Source organism: Sander lucioperca, chromosome 12 (assembly GCF_008315115.2).
Source record: "Sander lucioperca isolate FBNREF2018 chromosome 12, SLUC_FBN_1.2, whole genome shotgun sequence".
Classification (NCBI taxonomy): Eukaryota; Metazoa; Chordata; class Actinopteri; order Perciformes; family Percidae; genus Sander; species Sander lucioperca.
Genome location: NC_050184.1, coordinates 11,743,799 through 11,764,547, shown reverse-complemented (window position 1 = coordinate 11,764,547; position 20,749 = coordinate 11,743,799). Strand labels below are relative to the sequence as shown.

Below are 20,749 nucleotides of genomic sequence, written 5' to 3'. Positions count from 1 at the left end.
TAAGACACATGGAACAAAGCATGTCTGTGTCGAGGCAGCTGCTGGGAGAATTATTATCCATACAGAGTCTCTGGGCTTTGTTTTGCTTCATTTGCTATGAACGTCACTCTTATTGTCTGTGTGTGTTCGCGGTTTGTGTGGCTGGCGTGTAACGAGCAGCTCGGCATGTGGACTAACCTGTCTCCGTGACAGATCTCCTGTCTCTTTCTTCCATCAAATGACACCCAGGCTGTGTTTCTGGCGTCACATGACAACATTATCTGGAGAAAAAAAACACGCAAAGAATGCAGAAAAGTCACAGAAAGAACAGGTTTTTTTTTTTTTTTCTCATACGGTTGAGAGAAAACATGTTTTTTTGTCTTCAATGCTCAAATGTACTCATTCTTAAATCACAAACTTTTACTGAAATTCCTCCACAAGTCAGTTTCATTACCTCTAACATACTATGGTCTTTTTTTTAATCTTTCTTTTTTTTTTTTAAACCGAACCTGTCACACACACATTAAATAATCAAATAATGATGTAGGGTCTTTATCAACATGTAACTTCAGTTAATGTACCAGTAGTAGTAGTAGTAGTAGTTGTTATTATAGAAGCATTGCATGGTAATGTGATATCATATGCATCAGATTTGGCAAATGCCTCAACTTCTGATATCAAACCAAACCATCTTTCTCGACTGACCCAAACACTTAGTGCACTGTAAATACCTTGAGCTCCACCCCGGCAGGCACCACGATGGGTCTGAAGGAGAGCGAGTGTGGGCAGATGGGAGTGATCATGATGGCTGGGACGTTGGGATGGATCATGGAAGCTCCTGCTGCCACTGCATACGCTGTACTTCCTGTAGGTGTAGATACTATCACACCTGAGGGGACACAGAGACACACGCACACAGTGAGTTAAGGCACAACATCACATCTAAGACATTAATACTGTACCTCAATAGGTGACAGCCTAACATTCTCCTAAAGGCACTTAAGGAGTTACTGCAAGCTACTAGCCCTGGGTTCAGTGTCAATAGCCCCGTTTCACCCTGGTAACTTTTAGCCCCAGGCTTAGTAGTGTTTCAGGGGATAACCCCACAAACTCGGGGCTTACATTGCTCCAGAGGAATGGGCCAGGATTGTGCCAGTGTGAATGCTTTCTTAGTCTGGGGCTAACAGCTCCTTTAGCCTGTGGGTTAACAACTACCTTAGCCTGGGGCTAACAGCTCCTTTAGCTGGTGGGTTAACAACTACCTTAGCCTGGGGCTAACAGCTCCCTTAGCCTGGGGCTAACAGCTCCTTTAGCCTGTGGGTTAACAACTACCTTAGCCTGGGGCTAACAGCTCCTTTAGCCTGTGGGTTAACAACTACCTTAGCCTGGGGCTAACAGCTCCCTTAGCCTGTGGGTTAACAACTACCTTAGCCTGGGGCTAACAGCTCCTTTAGCCTGGGGCTAAGTGCAATGTGAAAAGGGCTAATAAAAGCATAAACTCCACAAATGTCAACTAACTTAAATATGGCACAAAAACAAATTATATGTAAAAGAAACACTCCTGTTAGTCTGTATTTTAATCTCACCCCAACACTGTAAGGGTTTAAGAAAAATATGGGGAATATTTAAACTAGGGCTGCAACTAACTATTATTTCCGTGATCATTTTTATTAATAGACTAATTGTTTCATCTATAAAATGTCAGAAAAGTGAGAAAATTATATAAAATGGGAAAGCAGCAAATCCTCAAACTGGAGAAGCTGGAACCAGAAAACATTTGGTGTTTTGCTTGATACATGATTTAAACAACGGATTGAATATCAAGTGTACTCAAATTTTACTGCAATTAATCGACTAATTGTTTCAGCACTAATTTAGACAGACAAATTATGCATCAACATTCCAACAGGAAGTGAACAGTGGACACTGTAGTTGCAATGCATAAATGATACTTCTATAACACATTCTTATATAGTAAGTATATGTACTTGCAAGTAAATATGCAAATTAACCCACCATGCAAGTTAATTTGTTACATGCAGTTCTGATTGCATTTGAAATGTTCTGTGTAATCATTAAGCAGCAGAACATCATGCAACGTGCGAGCCAAAGATAGAGCATGACACGATATGTATGATTCGTTTTCAACAGCTACAAAGGACTGTTTTATAGATGGGAATCTTTTATATTCTTTGAATACTTTGCTGTGATGTCAAGCTACAATTTTCTTAAGTATATATATTGTTTTTTGAATGAATGTCTAAAGCTTCTGTACAGAATACATACTGCGTGTTTGGGAGGGAAAGGTCAGCCAGAGGTGCAGAGACTAAACATTGCTATCCTATCGTGCTAGCTCTATCTTGTTTGGGCTGTCAGACAGGTTTTACTCACAGGGAATTAAGTACACTCAGTTGTGGAAATGGGAATACTCGGCAGCCTTAGCAGCATAAAACGCTGATGTGATTTATGTGCCAGCACTCTCTGACTCTAGACTGGTTAAAGGTACAATATGTAACTTTTCTGCATTAAAATGTCTAAAAACGACCATACCTATGTTATATATTTTTTTGAGTTGTGTAGTTACACTATCCCAAATGTTTCTATCAAATGGCAAACCCAGAGAAATCTGTTATTTTATTTTCAGACACGTCACGTTTCATTTAGCTCGTCACCCGTCAGTGGCGTCATAACCTTTCACCATCTAGTTACTCGTAACTTCCGTCAAGACACGGGCACCCAGATGCTACGTTTGAGAGTAATTGTAAATCATACAATGTCACAGAAAAAAATACTGGTAACACTGCTTTTTCTGCCAAAATGCATCATTTTGTGATTAATAACATGCCACTTTGCAACACAGTACTACAGCAGAAACCTTATTTATTGATACATATCAATATTAATCCAGCTTAATGTTACTACAATGTATGTGCTGGTTGACAAGTAGCTAACATTAATGCTAGCTAATGCTTGTTGAACATCGTTCAACACGCTCATCAAGTTATTAGTAGTATGATTGTTTTGACCATGGATAAAAGCAGCACTGCGCTAACCCACGAATAAGTTCACTAGTAACGTTAACGTTAGCTGTATAGATAGACGATTAATTTAATGCTAATTTACAACACTAGTGCAAACAACACTGACCCCATGTAAGCATTTATATTTTCCCAGAGAGCGCTGAACATCAAGACGGATGATCGGCCCACTCACCGTCTCCCTGCACTGTGGTAATGAGGTGTCCATCCAGGAAGAGGTCGACATTGGAGAGATAGGAGGATGGCCCTCTGTCCACCACCACCTCGTTCAGTACCTGAAACACACCGTCACATGGTAACCATGTTTGTCATAAACCCCTGCACTGACATGATGTCACTAACACCTGGTCTGCAGTCGTCTAACACACACCCTCATCATGGGATTTGTCAAAGACTATAAACCTCATACCTGCAGTCAGAGCGACTTTTCTTGTCTGGAGCTTACGGCAGTGTTTACTTCTGTAGTTCTTTAAAAACAGGTTCAAATCCCATAGGCATCAGGTTGAAGAAAGGTGAGTAATTAATGACATCACATGGCTGAGTGAGATTAGTGGGTTAGCCAGGTATATTGAGTCCAAAGCCAGAGTTTTTGATGTTACAAAGGTGGCTCTCCATTTAATGTTTAGAGTTTATTAATGCAAACTTGTTCAGCTGTAATGTGTACATTAATTATGCCACCGAACAGAGCCGTGCAATTGTAGTAGCACAAACTGTAGGCATCGCGTTGCGTTTTGTTTTTTTTTGTCACAGGAACCTTCATCAGTAGTGCAGAAAATCTGAGCAATTTTATCTATTATCTCAGCATTTTATTTGCAAGGTTGTTGGTGCTCTCACTGAACTACAGAATATGTCGGTAGTATTCTCTGGATATTGGCCCACACTGGCTCTAAAACAAGCTTATATAAATCATACATTAATAGTTCACTATATTATAAATCAATATGATGTTTACTTCCTTCAAAAGTTACCGCTTTGGATTATGCTTTTATGCTTGGTCCTGATTTGTGAAGTCCGTTTTACACTCCACGTATTGCAGCTAACAGGACACCGGTTAGAAAGTGTATTAGTCTATTGGTAGCCTATTATCACAGATAATTATCAATCCATAAAATTCAATCCACTTTGATTTGGCCAAAAACTAAAGCGATTTCTACATATATTTCATTATGGGACAGTGTCAGACCTAATTCTTGAGTATGATGTTTAAATCTGCTGCATTAATACATCTTGAATCTAGTTTAAAGTGTAAGCTGTCATGTTAGAAATAAAACAGTTGGCATTGAGAGTGCATTGAATGGTAAAAGAAATATTACAGCTCATGAATTTACACAATAAGTAATGTTCTGTCTCCTCTCTTGCCTCATTTTCAGCAACATTGTTACTTTTTGCTGTAATAATTTTTTTCATATTCTTAACAGGTGGATGTAGGCGGCAAGCGATCTGTCCATTTTTTGCGATAGTAGAGTGAAATGACGTGCCAAACGCCCCCTTTTAAGGGATCGCACACCGAGCCGGAAGTTAACCGAGCAAGCTGAAAACCACCTTGGTGACAGCCATTATCTCTGATTGGGGCTTCAGGCTTTATCGAGCCAGCCACGTTCCTGGCTCTGCTGAACTTTGCCTTTTGGTACACCCCTCAGGGCTGGTGTGTAAATCACCCAACATGAACTGATTGACATAACGATCTGCTATTTACATCTTAAGTAGACTGAGAACATTAATGTTGGCAAAAGCTCAAATGTTTTTTTTATGTGTTCCAAAGAACTGATGTAATCTGCAGATATTACCTGATATTGCACAGCTTTCCGGCTGCTTTCGTTGTCCCCATTAGTCAGGATGATGCCCTTTTCATCCACTCTGGCCTTCTTCTCCCAGTTCTCTTTAAGCACCCGAACTTTCAAGCGGCTTCGCAGGACAATGGCAGCATTTCCTATATACAATACATATACAGATATATGAAGTCTCTTTTGTATATAAAAAACTGGAGCACAACACATGCTTTGCAAACAAAACAAGGGTGTTTATGCTGTAGAAAGACAAGAGGCTGACAGACAGGTTAGAGAACTTACAGTACCTTCAATAATTTGGGTGACCTGAGACTGGTAGGTGTCAAATTTGAAGGGTGTCAGGAAACCCAGGGAGCCCAGGTGGAAGGCCATAACTGGTGGAACGCTCTCCTAGAAAAGAAAGGAGAAGACTGTTGTGTTATACCAGTAAATGTGAAAGCACACAATGGCTATTTTTAAAGTGACAGTAGGAAGCGTTGTTGTGGTTGATTAACGCATATTTTTGCATGTTGGACAGTGTGCATTGGCTCTCATAATGGGCCGGGTGGGTGTCACTGACACGCGCATCACTAATGAGCACAATCAGGAGGACTCCGAGTAACTGCAAAGCTGCATTCTAAATCCTTTAACCAGTGTTTTTCATCAGATAATGATAAGACAAAATCTTTCTGTGCAATAAGTTTGACTAAAATGACAAAATAATTGGTTTAGGCGAGATTAGATTAACTGAAATGTTGAATATAATCTGATGACGTGGATGACCTAAATATGATAAAAACTAATCACATCTAAAGACTTAATTTAAAAAAAAGTTGACAAAATGAACACTGGTTTAAAGAGGGAAAAAATTTGGACTAAAAAGTAATGACTTTTCATCGAACCAACACTGGACTAAAATGTTTTGAGTTGTCGTCGACTAAAACTATGAAGGATAAAAATGACCAAAATGTGACTAAAACTAATAAGCATTTCTGTCTTAAGACTAAGACTACATCTGAAATAGCAGCCAATACAAAACTGCTGAATACCTGGAAGAGTGAAGACGCATACAGTAAAGTTCCATCTCCGCCAAGACAGATGATGAAGTCTACGCGATTGGAGATGTCATCAAGATCTGAGAAATAAAAAAAGGATGTTAAATATCTCAACTAAGAGCCTGACTGTTTTATATATATATATATATATATATATGTATATATATATATATATATATATATATATATATATATATATATATATATATATATACACAGTATGTATATATATATATATATATATAGTGTCCATACAATGACTGGTTTTCCTACCGTCTCTGAAAGTGCAGAATTTCTTAGTAATGGCTCTGAAGTTTTCATCGTCTGAAATGGCTGGGTCCTCCAGAACTTTCTTTTCCACATAAACAATCATGTCTTTCACCTTCAACACACACACACACACACACACACACACACACACACACACACACACACACACACACACACACACACACACACACAAAACACAAAAGATTAGCAACTGACAGCAAGGACTTTGAATGAAAGACAGCATCACACACAATGCTTTCACATTGAGCCCTCAACAACTTCCCACCCGCAAACACTGCCAATGCCGTCCATTGTTAAAGGCCGCCTCACAGTCAGGAGTCTCAGGGAACATGTGGTCATACCTCGGTGAGGAACATGCAGAGCTCTTTGAAAGGCTGAAGCAGACTGGCATCTTGTATCTTCTTGATGACAAGGACACTTTTTGGTGGCTTGTTCCATGTCAGTCTCTGGCTGGCGGGGTCCTGAATGTGCCTGAACACAAAAACACAACTTTCATCTCAGGAGGGAAAAACAGACCCAAAGGTCACTTGATAAGGATTCCCCCGTTACATGAGCGTAGACCTGAGCGTTGAGCCTCAGACTGGGGCTTACATAAGATCTGTTAACAAACTAAGGCAACCCACTGTTAATCATAACCAGGACTGCTTAGAACCTATCCAATTAGAGACACCAGCTTAAAGTCCAGCTCTGTGGCCACATACTGCTGACCCCCCTGTGTCGTCTGCAGGGCCTTCGTCTCATCTTAACCCCTCACAGAAAGTCAGGGACATTATTGGCACAATGTAAAATGTTTAGAAAAAGATGAAAGGGCAAGATAAAAATGTGGGAGTGGTGTTTTATAAGGGAAAAAAACTCCACTCTTAAAACCAAAGTGCATTCAGAGATGGCAGGGAAGAGCCACAAGTTGTTAGGATGAACCCAAAGGGAAAAACACGACATGCAAATAACGAAAACAGGAGGCATGAAAATCTAAACTCCCCTGGGCTGGAACTAATGAAAACCATATGGAAAATGGCTAAATGTTGAAACTGGAACTAGCCAAGGGATCCTAGTCTAGGATTACTGAACAATACTGAAGTCTGATGATGCCGGCTATCATTAGTTACAGCTCTGTCATACATATTAGGCACTTACTGAGTCAAATTGTTAGTTCTTGTTAGGTGGCGTTACACCGATACAGGCTGCCCACATACCCAAACTTGACAACCATTAGCTCTGCTTCAAATGGTTTGCAAATTAGCATCGGTATCACACCGCGACATTCACACCACTCGCATGGCAAGAACGGCGGATTCAAGCCTACTTTCAAACAGCTGTACCAATCATCACTGAGACTAAATGTGAGAATGAGGAGATGGTTCCAAAAGAAACTAACAATTTAAACACATCAGAAAACATTCAACTTTAGCTCCACTCCACATTTGTTCCCCTCTGGTCATGCAATACTTTTACACAATATGAAAACCAATGTGCTCAATGCTGCATTCATGTTGGTTTTTACTGTGAATATCAGCTGATACCCTCCCATTAGGCTTCTAAAGCTGATTAACAAGTTTTCTTGTTTGGTTCTGATAGCTCTTCTCGGCCGAACAGATTTCAGCAGTGTGTCAACACTGGCCGCACATGTGGCCTACTATTGATACTACCTACAGTACTGCCTACTGTAAATATTAAAATTATCAGGCACCATTCTCAGTAATACAATCAATCCCACCTAAGGCCCCTGCAAGGAGAACACAAGTGTTTGAAAGAAAAACCTGCAGACCCCTATATAGTTTGAGACCAGTGATTCGAAAAAACACAAATACAAAGCTCTTCAGTCTGACGATATCCTGTCCCTGTTCTACCAAAAACACCAAACAACATAACGAAGCAAATGCACTAACTAAAGCCTTAACATTGCCACAAATTATTCACAAGGCAATGTAATTACTATCAGACTGCCTCGTACCACAAAAGGTTATTGTGTCAATCCCCTTTGACATTTAGATTTTTTTTTACAAAAGGTGCCACAGCTGGAGGCAAACATCCAAATACAATAAAACACATCCTAAATTAAGTGAACCTGATTAAACCAACCATGGACAAGTACAAACGGAAACTGTGCAGGCCCGGTTTCAAATACAAACACAGGACACAAAGCAAAACTTCATTTGCATTTGAAGCGGCGATGAGCTGTGATCTACTCAGGGACAGTTTCTCCTCAGACCACCTCAAAGCATCCACACACTGACCTTCCCCCTTTCATTCAACAACCCCGCTCTGTCCAAACCACAGAGCCATGCTGTTACAACAGCCAGCCTGTGATAACACGCAAACACTGCCACTTCTGAAGTGTTACAACTAAACCTTGATATCGTTCCAACCTGAACCCTCAGCCGCCAATAATAATTCTTTACTTTGTCTTTTGTACTTTTAAAGCATGACATTAGTTTGATATTACTATTAGCTAGCTGCAGTGAACCTCTCTGATCCGGTGGGTGGCAGTAATCCATGCACTGCCTGGTGGTGCCAGTTAATATTTCAACCAATCAAAACATATTCTCTCTGTTGAGAAAGAGACAGGGAAGATGCTCTCACCATTTCCACACTTTGTTCTCGTTGTGATTCCCAGGAGTGTCCTGCAGTACGCACTGGTTGAACTTCATGGCTGTAAACATAAGCTGTAACAAGGATGCTGCTGCAGGTTGACTCAGCTGGAGAACGAGGCACTGTTCCAATGGCCCGCACTGACAGAACCGCTCATTTTACCTCTAACAACTTCCTCGATTGCAACACATTGTAGAGCAGCTGGAGCAACTGAGTCAGTTCACTTCTTGCAGTCGAGCTGTGAGTCAGGCACCGGCTGTCTTTGAGAGGCTGAGCGAGGCGAGGGGAGAGTCTCTCTCTCTCTCTCTCTCCATGCACTGTGGTCGGGCTCCAGGATCAGCTAACAACCCCTCGAGCTGGATCCTCTGTGGCTATATTTGTCCCAATGAGGACTTAACACTAAACCTTCCTGGTGCATTCTGCTGCTGAATTACAGCTCTCACTCAACTTAAAGTTGACTTCACCTCAGCCCAGCCCACTCTGCCCGGTTCAACCCGCCCATTTCAGGGAAGGGCTTTCCTTATTGGACAGGTGTGATTTACCGAAACACAACATGCTGTTCCTGAAACTAGTATATCCACTGTAAAGATGGTATTATAAGCCATCTTTTGTACCACAATTATTCTTCTTTATTTAAAGAATTACGTAATCACTTTAATTACCTAAAATAACAAAGAATGATAGATGCTACGTGGAAAACACACACTATATTACTGTATTAGATGAATGAATAACTTTTTGGTTTACATTCCTACTTATTTAATAAAAAAACAGCTGGATATTCTCTAGTTAATTAAAGGAAACCATTACAAAACTTCCCCCTTAAAGAATAAATAAAGTGTTTGTGTTTTTACGTAAAGCCAGAGAAATTCCTTTTTCATTTTATGACAAGAAGAGACAATGGGGCCTGACGACCTGCAGGAAGAGGAAGTGCAGGGCTAAATATATCAACAGGGCTATGGGGGTAAATTATGTAATTATGTGTTATCAGGAAGTGCTTGATCTTCCTAATGTTCCACTACAGTACCACCATCATTATTAAAGCATAACCAGTTCACTGCTTACCAACCTGTAAGTTGCTTTTGACTGTCAAAAGCAATTTCATCTCACACACTGCCATGGCAGTGATTATTTACACAGGTAGAGAAAATACTGTACAGCAGATACCGTTACTTCAGACTATTCACTAGGTTAGATTACAAAGACAAATCAACATCTGCATATGCTTTTGATTGAGAGAGATTTGCATTTATAATTCAGTGTTTCCCACACATAGACTAATGTGTGACTCTATTTAAAACATGTTCTTCTGCATTTCCTTTCCCTGCTCTCCTCCGTCTCTCTGTCACTTGTGTCTCGCTCACACACACACACACACACACACACACACACACACACACACACACACACACACACACACACACACACACACACACACACACACACACACAGAGCTCCTGTGAGGGTTAGCTGCCTGTAGGGCGACGTTGGAGGCTTAAAACACCATTGAGCCCACTGTGCACACAGCGTCTGTCTCAGTAAAGAAAGGTTGGTATCTATCTCGTGAACACCTTTACACAATCACACATTCACAATCACCGACCCGACTCTTAGCAAACAAGCGATTGCGCCTGCTTTAGAAAGTTAACTAGTCGCAAGCACTGATGGGCAGTAACGCGTTAGAAGTAACGCGTTACTGTAATCCGATTACTTTTTTCAAGTAATGAGTAAAGTAAGGGATTACAATTGCAAAAACAGTAATTAGATTACTGTTACTTCCCCGTAAGTAGGCTGCGTTACTGCGTTACTTAACCGTGATTTTGTTTTGTGAGACCGTGCGCCGCGACGTCAGTGGTAAACACCGACATGTGTAGTGTTGAAGAAGAGACAACATGGAGCGCGGGAGAGAGCAGGACCATGCAGCGTTTAATACTTGGAAGCACCGACATTACTTTGAGTTTGACTCGGTTAAAGGTGACAAAAACATCATTGTCCGCTGTACACTCTGTGTGGGAAGAAAACTTTTATCTACAGTGAAAAATTCCACCTCAAATCTGAGCAAGCACCTAGCAAGCCGGCACAGGAATGTGAAACTCACTGAAAAAAAAATCTGAACCCCCGACTGACATGACCGCTGCGGCTACATCCAATTCCACCGGGCAAACCTCCGAGGGCCCCTCTCCTGCTAAACAGGTGAAAATAGACTTAAAAAGAAAAAAACGTAACTTAAAAACTTAAAAGCGACAGGACTTAGTGTCGCTGAACTGAAGAAGCTCGTCGCTGGCTATATTGTCGAGGACATGCTGCCAATTTCCACTGTTTTATTCAGGTCGTGCATCATAGTTTTGAAAAGTAACTTAACTAGTAAAGTAACTAATTATTTTTGAAAATAAGTAATCAGTAAAGTAACTGGATTACTTTCTTGGAGAAGTAATCAGTAACTAATTACTATTTCCAAGTAACTTGACCAACACTGGTCGCAAGTTTACGGTAAAATGCAGTTGGATCGTCGAGGTCAAAACACTATGTAGCAGCTGTGAATCAAATAAAATTAATATTTATTAATATAGGACAGCTGACAACATGAAAGAGGAGAGAGAGGGGGAATGACATGCAGCAAACGGCTGCAGGGTGGAGTCGAACCTGCTGCCGCTGCGTCGAGGAGTAAGGTTGGCTACACACTGGCTGCGTGGTGTGAGCGTGGCGTTTTCTATAATCTTTGCACACCAGAAACGTGCCTGAAACGGCGCTGCTGCTGCTGCTGCTGCTAGCCTTGTCTGTACACATGTATGTTTCCCATTGATAAAATGAAATACCATGTTAAACATAAATATAGACTGATTTGATTACAGCAAAGACAACATCAGCAGTATTGAAGGCAAAATAGGCTACAGAATATTTCGTTCTGTACTGACAGATTTTTTTTTTTAAATTACATTTATATCTGCATTTATGTCAAAACCTAGAGACTTTCAAACATCAAAATGTCATTTATTAAATGTATTCGTGTCAAAATGACATATAAAATCTTTTCTTATTCTATTTTGCCTGGAAACGCTTCCAACATGCTGATAAAAAAAACGTGAAAAATAGGCGTCGGTCCTATTTCTAGCAGGCACGCGTTTTCGGCGTGGCTCAACATGCGTGTCACGCAGGCAGTGTGCAAGCTCTAACCTGTTAACATGGGAGCCGAAATAAAAACGCTCACGCCACGCAGGCAGTGTGCAAGCGGCCTAAATCTCTATGCATGGGCGCCCGCTCCACCAGGTGAGCCACCCAGGCGCCCATCAGGCTTGACCTTGATTCATTTTATGACAAATAGCCACACATGGGCATGATGTTAGCATGCAGTGTACAGTCAATGGTATCTGCGTGTAGTCTGCAACAGTTGGCAGAGTTTGTTTATAAAGAGCATCACATAAAAAAGACAAATGTGGAACATAGTGTTCTAACGAGGCTGGCTCTAAAATGCCTCCATAGATCATTGCCATGTTTCATTTCAAGGTGTGTTTAGGGCGACAGAGAACTTTGGGAAGGGTGATTCTCTCTGTAGTTGAATAACAAATGTTCTCCAATAAATTTTAAAAGCAATACCAAACAAAAAAAACCTGTGCCAATCTAGCTTGAGCAGTGTCACAAGCACACCCTTCCACAGAGAATGAAAGAAGCGGTCAATTTTCAGTTTGGATTGTCTAAACTGTGACTACTTTACATTTGCACAGTATTTCTCTGAGGAACTAGATATTTCTAAAAGTACTACAGCCTAACCAATTTTATTTTGGAATAAAGATAGCCTGGTGTTGCTACTTTTAACCCGTCTAGCAGCTTTGAGGAAGCTAATCCTTTAATTACTGCTGTCCAAAATAAACTGTGCCAGGAGCCACTTACGTAACTGAGGAGTCAAGGGGCCAACAGTCTGACAAGGCTCTGACGGAAAACATCAAGAGTCTTTCATCACTCTGCAGACTGACTCATTAGGTAGATTAATGCAACAGTTCTATTGTCCAATCCAAATGCAATAGTCTGCAACAATTAAATACCTACGCACCTTTGTAAAGTGTTCAGCTTCTGATGATAACATGTCAGAATAATGCTGATATGATTCTATGTTATATTGCTACAGAACGAACCAACACCTCTTTTACATAGTCTGAACAAAAACTAAGTGTTAGGAGTAGGGCTGAATGATTTTGGAAAATAATCTAATTGCGATTTTTTTCCACCAATATTGCGATTGCGATCTAAAATGCGATTATTTTTTAAGCTCATTATCTGCTGTATTATTTCACAAAGACAAAAAAAATGATTGTTGGATTCAAACTTGGATTGGATTAAAGAAACTGTCCTTTACTGTTATTATATTGATTAAATTGGGTGATGCATGAATTTACATGAATGACATTATTTATTTATAAACTACTTTAATCACAGTGACTGATTTGTTGAACGTCCAGCCTTGTGATACAATGACATGTAATAATTACCATGACAACATAAAGCACTGACAAATAAGCCTGGTGTAAACATTAATATTAAAGTCATTAAGAAATCACACTTACTAAAGCGCAGATTGCAGAAAAGCCCTTTTTAAACACTGTCTGTGAACTTTAAATTACTTAAATACTTTAAATATGTGCACGAGTACGGCAGTGCCAGCCGCAGTGATCCTACTGCCATGTCAGTTGTAGCAGCGGAAAATACTCTTTTTTTCAGCTCCGCTGCGACTCTCTGTTTACATTTTTTGTGTAACGTTAGCTTCGGTATGGCGACCTGGCTAAAATATGTGCGGAGGGCATGTTGTATCAAAGCCGTCAGCCCAGGCTTGATCACCGTACTGAGGTGCATCCTTTCTTTAGCAATAAACTTACTGCTTGAGTAATTTCCACATTCTGTTACTGAAGTATGTTCATATGGAGTTACGCAGTCGGTGATCCCTGTCGGGTGGCATTTGGCCTTGGCAATTTTGGCCTTGGTGTTAGGTTTTTTAGCCATGCAACTATCGTACATGGATTTGTGGTGTTGTGGTTTTTTTAAGTGGTGATACAGGTTAGTGGTGTTGCCCCGTGAGGTAGCAACATTAGCAAGGCACGTTTTGCACAATACGTGACGGTTTGCAGAAACTTCCCCTGCAGACTGTTTTACTCTCGCGTGTCACGTGACCAGGGTGTAATCGCAGCCTCTGCAATTAGAAAATCTAATTTTAACATATCGCAATTTAATTGCAAATGCAATTAATCGTTCCTTGTTAGGAGCTTTATAAAAGGTAGGGTTTATTGCTATTGTATTGGACAAGATTAATGAAATAGTCAATTAATCGATCAGTTCAAGTTATTTGTCTTATTCAATTAAATACGTATTATAGCCCAATATCACAAATCTGTCTCAGAGGGCTTTAAAATCAGTGCAGCATACGACCCTCTGTCTTTTGACGATACTAAATTCGAACAGTATATCCCTTCCCCCTCTCCCATCCTGAACTCTTTCCCTCCCTCCCTAAGTGGCGACCATCCCCCTTCCACCCCTCCCTATAGATGTTACATTACTTACTACTTAATTATACATCCCATTGGCTTTCAATAGGGAGGAAGCTTGTTGATAAGCTACATGAAAAGATGGTCAAACCATTAATTGACAGGCAGGTTGTTTTTCACAATGTCTGCTGACAGTCAGCTGCACCGGCCTCGCCTTGTGTTGTTGTATGTTGTATTACATTTTCTTTTTTAATAAGAAGTGTTACAATATTACACATTTTGCCAAATTTCAACATGGTTAAAAGTTTTTTTTGACTTCCACTATTTTATGTAGTATAGTGAAAGTGCTGTTCAGGCTTAAATGCCATCTGTCAGCTAACTGTTCTAGTTAAAATGGTTGAAAGAAAGGTTTAATATTAACAGTGTAACTGGTCCCAAAATCTCAGAGTCTCGCCCAACAAGATCTAAAAGCAACAGCAAGTGGCTGTCATGGTTTTTGGTGCTGCACAGACTAAAAGGACACGACTATGCAAAGTTGTACACTGACTCGTAACTGGAATAAAAAAAAAACAGGGTACAAACACTCCTTATAATGCAGAACCCATTTGCCTCGTTCGACTTACATTACTGTATGTGGATTCTGAAGCATGCATGCCTTCGGGCCGAATGTGGTCACAGGGCTTGGTCCATGAAGCGACTGAGGCCTCCTAAAAGAGAAGATAAAAAAGGCAAACATTCAGGTTTAAGAAACCGACGCTGCCAGGCAAGTATGCAAAGGATCAGCTATACAATTTGTTAAAGAAAAACACAGTTGCTTTAAAGTGGCGGCTATTTTTAAACAGTAAAAAAGAAGAAATGCAAGTTTCATTTGGTTTCACTTGTGATATGTGAGATAAGTGTTACAATCCCATCATTTACAGGACACTGTAAGCTGAGCTGGAGAAAGACAATGTCAAAATTTCAAATCAAATAAATTTCACTTTCATTTCTTTATTTTAAAGAAAAAAGAGAAGTAAAGCCACAGTGACTGAGACATTTAGAGGATTTCCACAATTTAATTCATCATCAGCAGATATGATATATTTCATACACTGCGAGTCATTTTTGTGGTCACCCAGTGACAAACCCCAACTCTGTCTAATGTATTATATAACATTAACACATGCTAAATGTACTCTGTGACCTTTGGTGTGTCAAGACATGACAATTCTTGGCAAATGGTAATGATGCATTGGGAAATGTTTGAAAAACAAACACTTCTATCAATCCTAACTGCAGTACAAACACTGTATCAGTAAATGATGAAATAAAGCCCAAGAGTTTAAATAACCATTAACATTAAACACATCAGATATCTTTATCTATTCTGGACCACAGACGACACTGCTTTCTGAACAGTGGAAAAATCCTAGCACACCCTGGGTGCTTTTCATTACTCCCCTGCACCATCACGGAGGATCTTCCGATTCCTTAAATGCACCCCTACATGCACAAAGAATTTGCATTTTTTGTGTCTGTAAATTTACATTGTGAAAGTGGAATTTGGTGAAAAGTGAAATTAGATTAATAAGGAAAAATGCATTAATGTCCTTGTCACCATAATCATAGCAACCTATTACAATAAATTCTGTAGTAACAAGCTTAATCAAAGAGAATGTTGTCAACTGTAAAATTATTAAACTCTTTCCATAGCTTATATGTCAATTTACAAGACCAAAATAAAATGTTTCAGGATGTAATTCACAGAAAGAGCTATTTACATCTATGCCACTGACGTCGCGTAAGACTGATGCTATGTAGTCTATATCCACAACGTTCCATTTCCGGGATTGCTCCGGTGCCGTAAGAAATTCCACCGGATGCATGTATTTTCTCCGATTTCCGTTTCCTTTTGCTTTCTTTGTGTTGGAATTTTAAACTCCGGTGGATTCATGAGGACTATGGTTAACTGCTCCTCAGATCTCTGCAGGATAAACAGACAGCTAGCTAGACTATCTGTCCAATCTGAGTTTTCTCTCGCACGACTATTTTGCAGCGGCTCCATGCGGAGCTTAGCACTGCCCATGACGATTTTGATTGGTTTAAAGAAATGCCAATAAACCAGAGCATGTTTTTCTCCCATCCTGGAATGCTGTGTGGACTAGCCAGACCCTCCTCCGCTCCGCAGCGTGTGGATGGTCTGGCAAAGCGAGACTAGATGCTATGGAATAGTTAAGTGCTGTGAGTGTTTTGGAGTTCTTCTGCCCATTAGTGGACAACATGTTTTAAATGCAGCTTTAAGATTTACACATTCACCAACTCAACAACAAAAAGGACAAACTGGAAACTTTAAAACTGCAACTGACAGATGTAGTTTACAACTGATATGTAAATGGTTATTCATTTAAGTTTACTTTAATCTATACCAAATGCTATCCTGATATAATATAATATAAACTCCTGAAACACCACCTGTTTAGCACAGCCTACAACCTCCTTTAGCTTAACCACTGTCATTCTGTAAAATGTCCTTGGGTTTCATGAAAGGCACTATATAAATACAAGTTGTTATTATTATTATAATCACCCTTCAGTTTTTTTTTTTCTTTTGGGTGATGATCAAAGAAAGTTGAGAGAAGCCTTTGATCAGCGTGTCTTAACCGCTGACTTTATTTCAGGCTTTTAACCAAACCAGATTCAGATCCTAAGCACCTTTCAGCCAAGGGAACCCTCTTTCATCATGTTTGGTTTTTATGAGTCACTGACCTTTAATTTAAGTAACTGTAGCATTCATCACCTTCCGTCATTTGTTTACCTAAATTCATCACCACGGCTTTCTGTCAAATGTCACAAATTAGAAGTTTTATTGCCAAATTAGGAAAAACTCAATACAACTGTATCTGTGGGAGTGTATTTCAACATCTTGGACAAGTGTAATCTTTGACATTTAATTTTCACATCAATAATGGGACAGTCCTAATGGGTTAATGACATCTTAAGATAGGACAACGCCTCTTCAATTGTCCTCGTCAACATCCCTGTTGCCATGACATACAAACAAAGCCCTGCTACATCTAAGGCAAACAAACATTTCAGGCCTCAAACGTTTGGTTTTCTTGAAGTCATTTCTGTGATGGTTGAAGGGACAGGCATCTGACGTGGTGCAACACAGATCATTTCACAAGGCTATTTCAAAAATGTTTCTCACGCAGCTTCGAGCAATAGCAGCTGTTCTTAAAGGAGAATGCCGGTCGATTTCAACACGTAGCTCTGTTGTTTGTAAATTTGGAGTGCTGTCAGTAGCGAGAAAAACAATCGGTGTTGCCTACACCGTGTTATCCTCCTGCTACAGTTTGCACCCAGGAGGCTGAAACTGGGCAAGTTTGAAACGTGCTTTTAGCATCTTAAAAAGCACAGCATGGCATGAAAATTTCACTTTATGAGTTTTTTAACATTAATATGCATTCCCCCAGCCTGCCTATGGTCCCCCAGTGGCTAGAAATGGCGATAGATGTAAACCGAGCCCTGGGTATCCTGCTCTGCCTTTGAGAAAATGAAAGCTCAGATGGGCCAATCTGGAATCTTGCTCCTTATGAGGTCATAAGGAGTAAGATTACCTCCTCTTTCTCTGCTTTGCCCACCCAGAGAATTTGGCCCGCCCATGAGAAAGAGAGAGACATCATGGCTTTCAAACGAGCAAAGTGGCAGTTGGTCAAGGCCACACCCCCACCCTCCACCTTGCCCCCCCTCTCTCCTCCTCAATAGCTACAGACACAGAAATGGCACATCCTAAGGAAAACTCATTGTGGGACTGGCTCTAGTGGCTGTAATTCTACACCAAGGCTGAATTTCAGGAAAGAGACTTCAGATACAGTATTAGGGGACCACTAAGGCCTATATAAAAGCATCCAAAGAGCACTATGTCATGGGACCTTTAACATGTTCGAAATGTCATTACAAGTGCCTACCCATGTGAAGTGATTCCTCCCGAGTGAACACAGTGAATCTGACTGCAGTAGATGTGAAAGAAATGAATAAAAGTTGTGCTAATTCAGCTCTGTTTAGTTCCGGTGTTGTGGTGCTACAGAGACGTCCCAGCCTACAATTCATATCCTACAGACTAAAGAAAAAACATCTTTGTTTGGTACAGATCCTCACAAAAATCACACTGTCATCAATTAAATGTTAATATGTTTCAATGAACATGAGAATAATGAAAAATGATCATTCCCTTTAATGTCCTGAATCATATCGTAATCGCAGTGTCAGTCAAAATATTCGCAATAAGATATTTTCCTCATATCTTGCAGCATGTAGTTAAACAACAGGCTTGTCACCACATTAAGGAATCATGTTCTATGTGTGGGCCCCTATTCAACACCCACCTGAAGTCAGAGGAGCTGCTGGCTGAGGAGGTGCTCAGGCTGCGGGTTTTCCTGTTGCGTCGAGCCAGGCTACGTCCGGCGACCTCCCCTCCGTCGCAGGTGGAACAGCAGTATGGGACAGCTTCCACTCGCACCTCCTCTCCACCGTCCATCTCAGACAGCCAGGCTGCAAGTAAACTGACAACAAGGAACATCAATTATTAATGAAGCTTGAGTCAAATGTAACCAGGTGTGACTCTCTCTCTCTCTCTCTCTCTCTCTCTCTCTCTCTCTCTCTCTCTCTCTCTCTCTCTCTCTCTCTCACCATGAGCCAGTTCAAGTCCTGCTGGGTTTTGTGATTCAATACCTCTTGACTGTAACTGTTTAAAGACTAGGGTTACGTTTAGATAGGTAGTTTTGGTCTAGTCTTAGTTAGTGGGGGGTTGTTGTGGCTATTGTAGGTGTGTATTGGATCACTGTGCAACTGGGTTTTGGTAAGTAAAAGTGTGTTCTATGGTATGTGTTGGCATTGAAATGTGTGTTGTGTTGTGCTGTATTTGTCCAAAGTTCAAGAAGAACCTTCACAGTTGAAAGCACTTAATTGTAAGTCGCTTTGGATAAAAGCGTCAGCTAAATGACATGTAATGTAATGTAATAATGTAAAAGAATCCAGATCTCTTTTTGTTGTTGTTTTAGAGGATGCCAAGTGCCAGAGAGTGGTCGGATGAAGAGCACACCCTTCTTATCCAGTGTGTCCTTATGGGTAAAGCACAATAGGCCCATGCCTCCCTTTTCAAGTCAGACAGAAGCAAATATGAGCTAGTCAAGGCAGCAGTGTTAAGTAGAGGTCGACCGATTAATCGGCCGGCCGATTTTTGGCAATTTTTTTACATAATCGGCATCGGCCAATATCAAGCCGATTAATAAGCAGGCGCATCTGCGGGTAGCCTAGTGTTAAAAACATGAATAGGCGACATTTTTTACAGCGCGCCCAGACCAGCTGCCTCCAGCCCCTCCCCTCGTGAATTCTTACGCAGTGTGTCTCGCGCAGCCACTTCAGGTTCAGACGCTACCGTTAGCAGTAGCATGTTGTTGGTGTTCTTGCCTTGGGATTAACTGTACTAATAAAACCGTACAAAACGGCCACACCGCTGTGGAAGCTCCCCGAATATCATTTATCAGAGTATGGTTGTTACCCCTGTCCGTGGCAGTCTCATCCACTCCTATAACGGAGTTAACTGGAGCTAACCGCTAACGGAGCTAATCGTTGCTAACAGAGCCTTCAGTTCTCCGTTCCTGTAGGCTATCCATTAACTGCATCTATGGACTCGAGCACGAATAAAACCCTTAATTTTATTAAATTGGCTGGATGAGTTTTAAATTACAACTAAGAGTTGTTTGAATGACAGAAATGTGCTCAGATAAGATCCTAATGAGTGTAACAGGACATGTAGCTAGGCTAACAGTAGGGTCCCCAAAACACAGATAAAACACTTACAAATGAACAATGATCTAACAAACAAGGTGAACAAGAATTGACTTTAGATAGCCCTAGTCTTATGTGATTCAGCAGGAGTTAGGAGGAAATAGTGTTGAGATTAATAATATGACACTTTCTGTGAAGCAGATTTGTATTCTCAGAAGTTTAATAAATGCTGATAAGTGCACTAAACTTTATTTTTTCATTGAAAGGTTTATTTGACAATGTTTATTTTCTTCTTACCTGTTTCGTTTATTTTATATATTTTTCATACATTATTTATACAATATAGGCTACAGTATGTTTTTACATTATACATTTTTAAATGAAGTATAGGCTACAAGTGTAGATTGGTGAAGTGTTCAATAAATGTTTTTGTTGAGAAATTCTGTGTACATTAGTGTTACATTTTATCTTTCAAATAGAGGTTTAAAAACAAGCACATATCGGCCAAATATCGGCCAAAATAAATCGGCAGCATTAATCGGCAATCAGCTGACCCTGATTTCTAAAGATCGGCATCGGCATCGGCCAGAGAAAACCCATATCGGTCGACCTCTAGTGTTAAGGGCATCTGAGTCGGTCCCTAAAGCCTATAGGTTTATAAAGCAACAGTATGAATTGCTGAAACTGGACTTTAAGGATCTGCTGAACACAGTCAGCTCTCTGAATGCGGAGGTGTTTATCAGTGGCCCTCTACCACCAGTCAGCAGAAGAGCAGTTGAGAGATTGAGCAG

General features: G+C 40.5%; 1 protein-coding gene across 4 annotated transcripts in view; it reads right to left on the bottom strand.

Moving 5' to 3' along the window:
• nadka (NAD kinase a) overlaps positions 1–20,749 on the bottom strand; it is a 30,107-nt gene that overhangs the window by 2,704 nt on the left and 6,654 nt on the right. For 3 of the 4 annotated variants that reach the window (XR_004102739.2, XM_031286263.2, XM_031286264.2), the window contains exons 2-11: positions 18,554–18,730; positions 14,813–14,896; positions 6,471–6,600; positions 6,112–6,220; positions 5,833–5,918; positions 5,092–5,194; positions 4,805–4,947; positions 3,193–3,292; positions 711–868; positions 178–260 (exon numbers count right to left, since the gene is read on the bottom strand). Coding sequence is in view for 3 of the 4 variants with exons in the window: in XM_031286263.2 (XP_031142123.1) it covers positions 178–260; positions 711–868; positions 3,193–3,292; positions 4,805–4,947; positions 5,092–5,194; positions 5,833–5,918; positions 6,112–6,220; positions 6,471–6,600; positions 14,813–14,896; positions 18,554–18,730 (1,173 nt within the window). In the remaining variant the exon portion in view is untranslated. Of the gene's footprint in view, positions 1–177; positions 261–710; positions 869–3,192; positions 3,293–4,804; positions 4,948–5,091; positions 5,195–5,832; positions 5,919–6,111; positions 6,221–6,470; positions 6,601–8,709; positions 9,157–14,812; positions 14,897–18,553; positions 18,731–20,749 lie in introns of those variants that run through there. The other variant, XM_031286265.2, reaches the window with a different exon arrangement.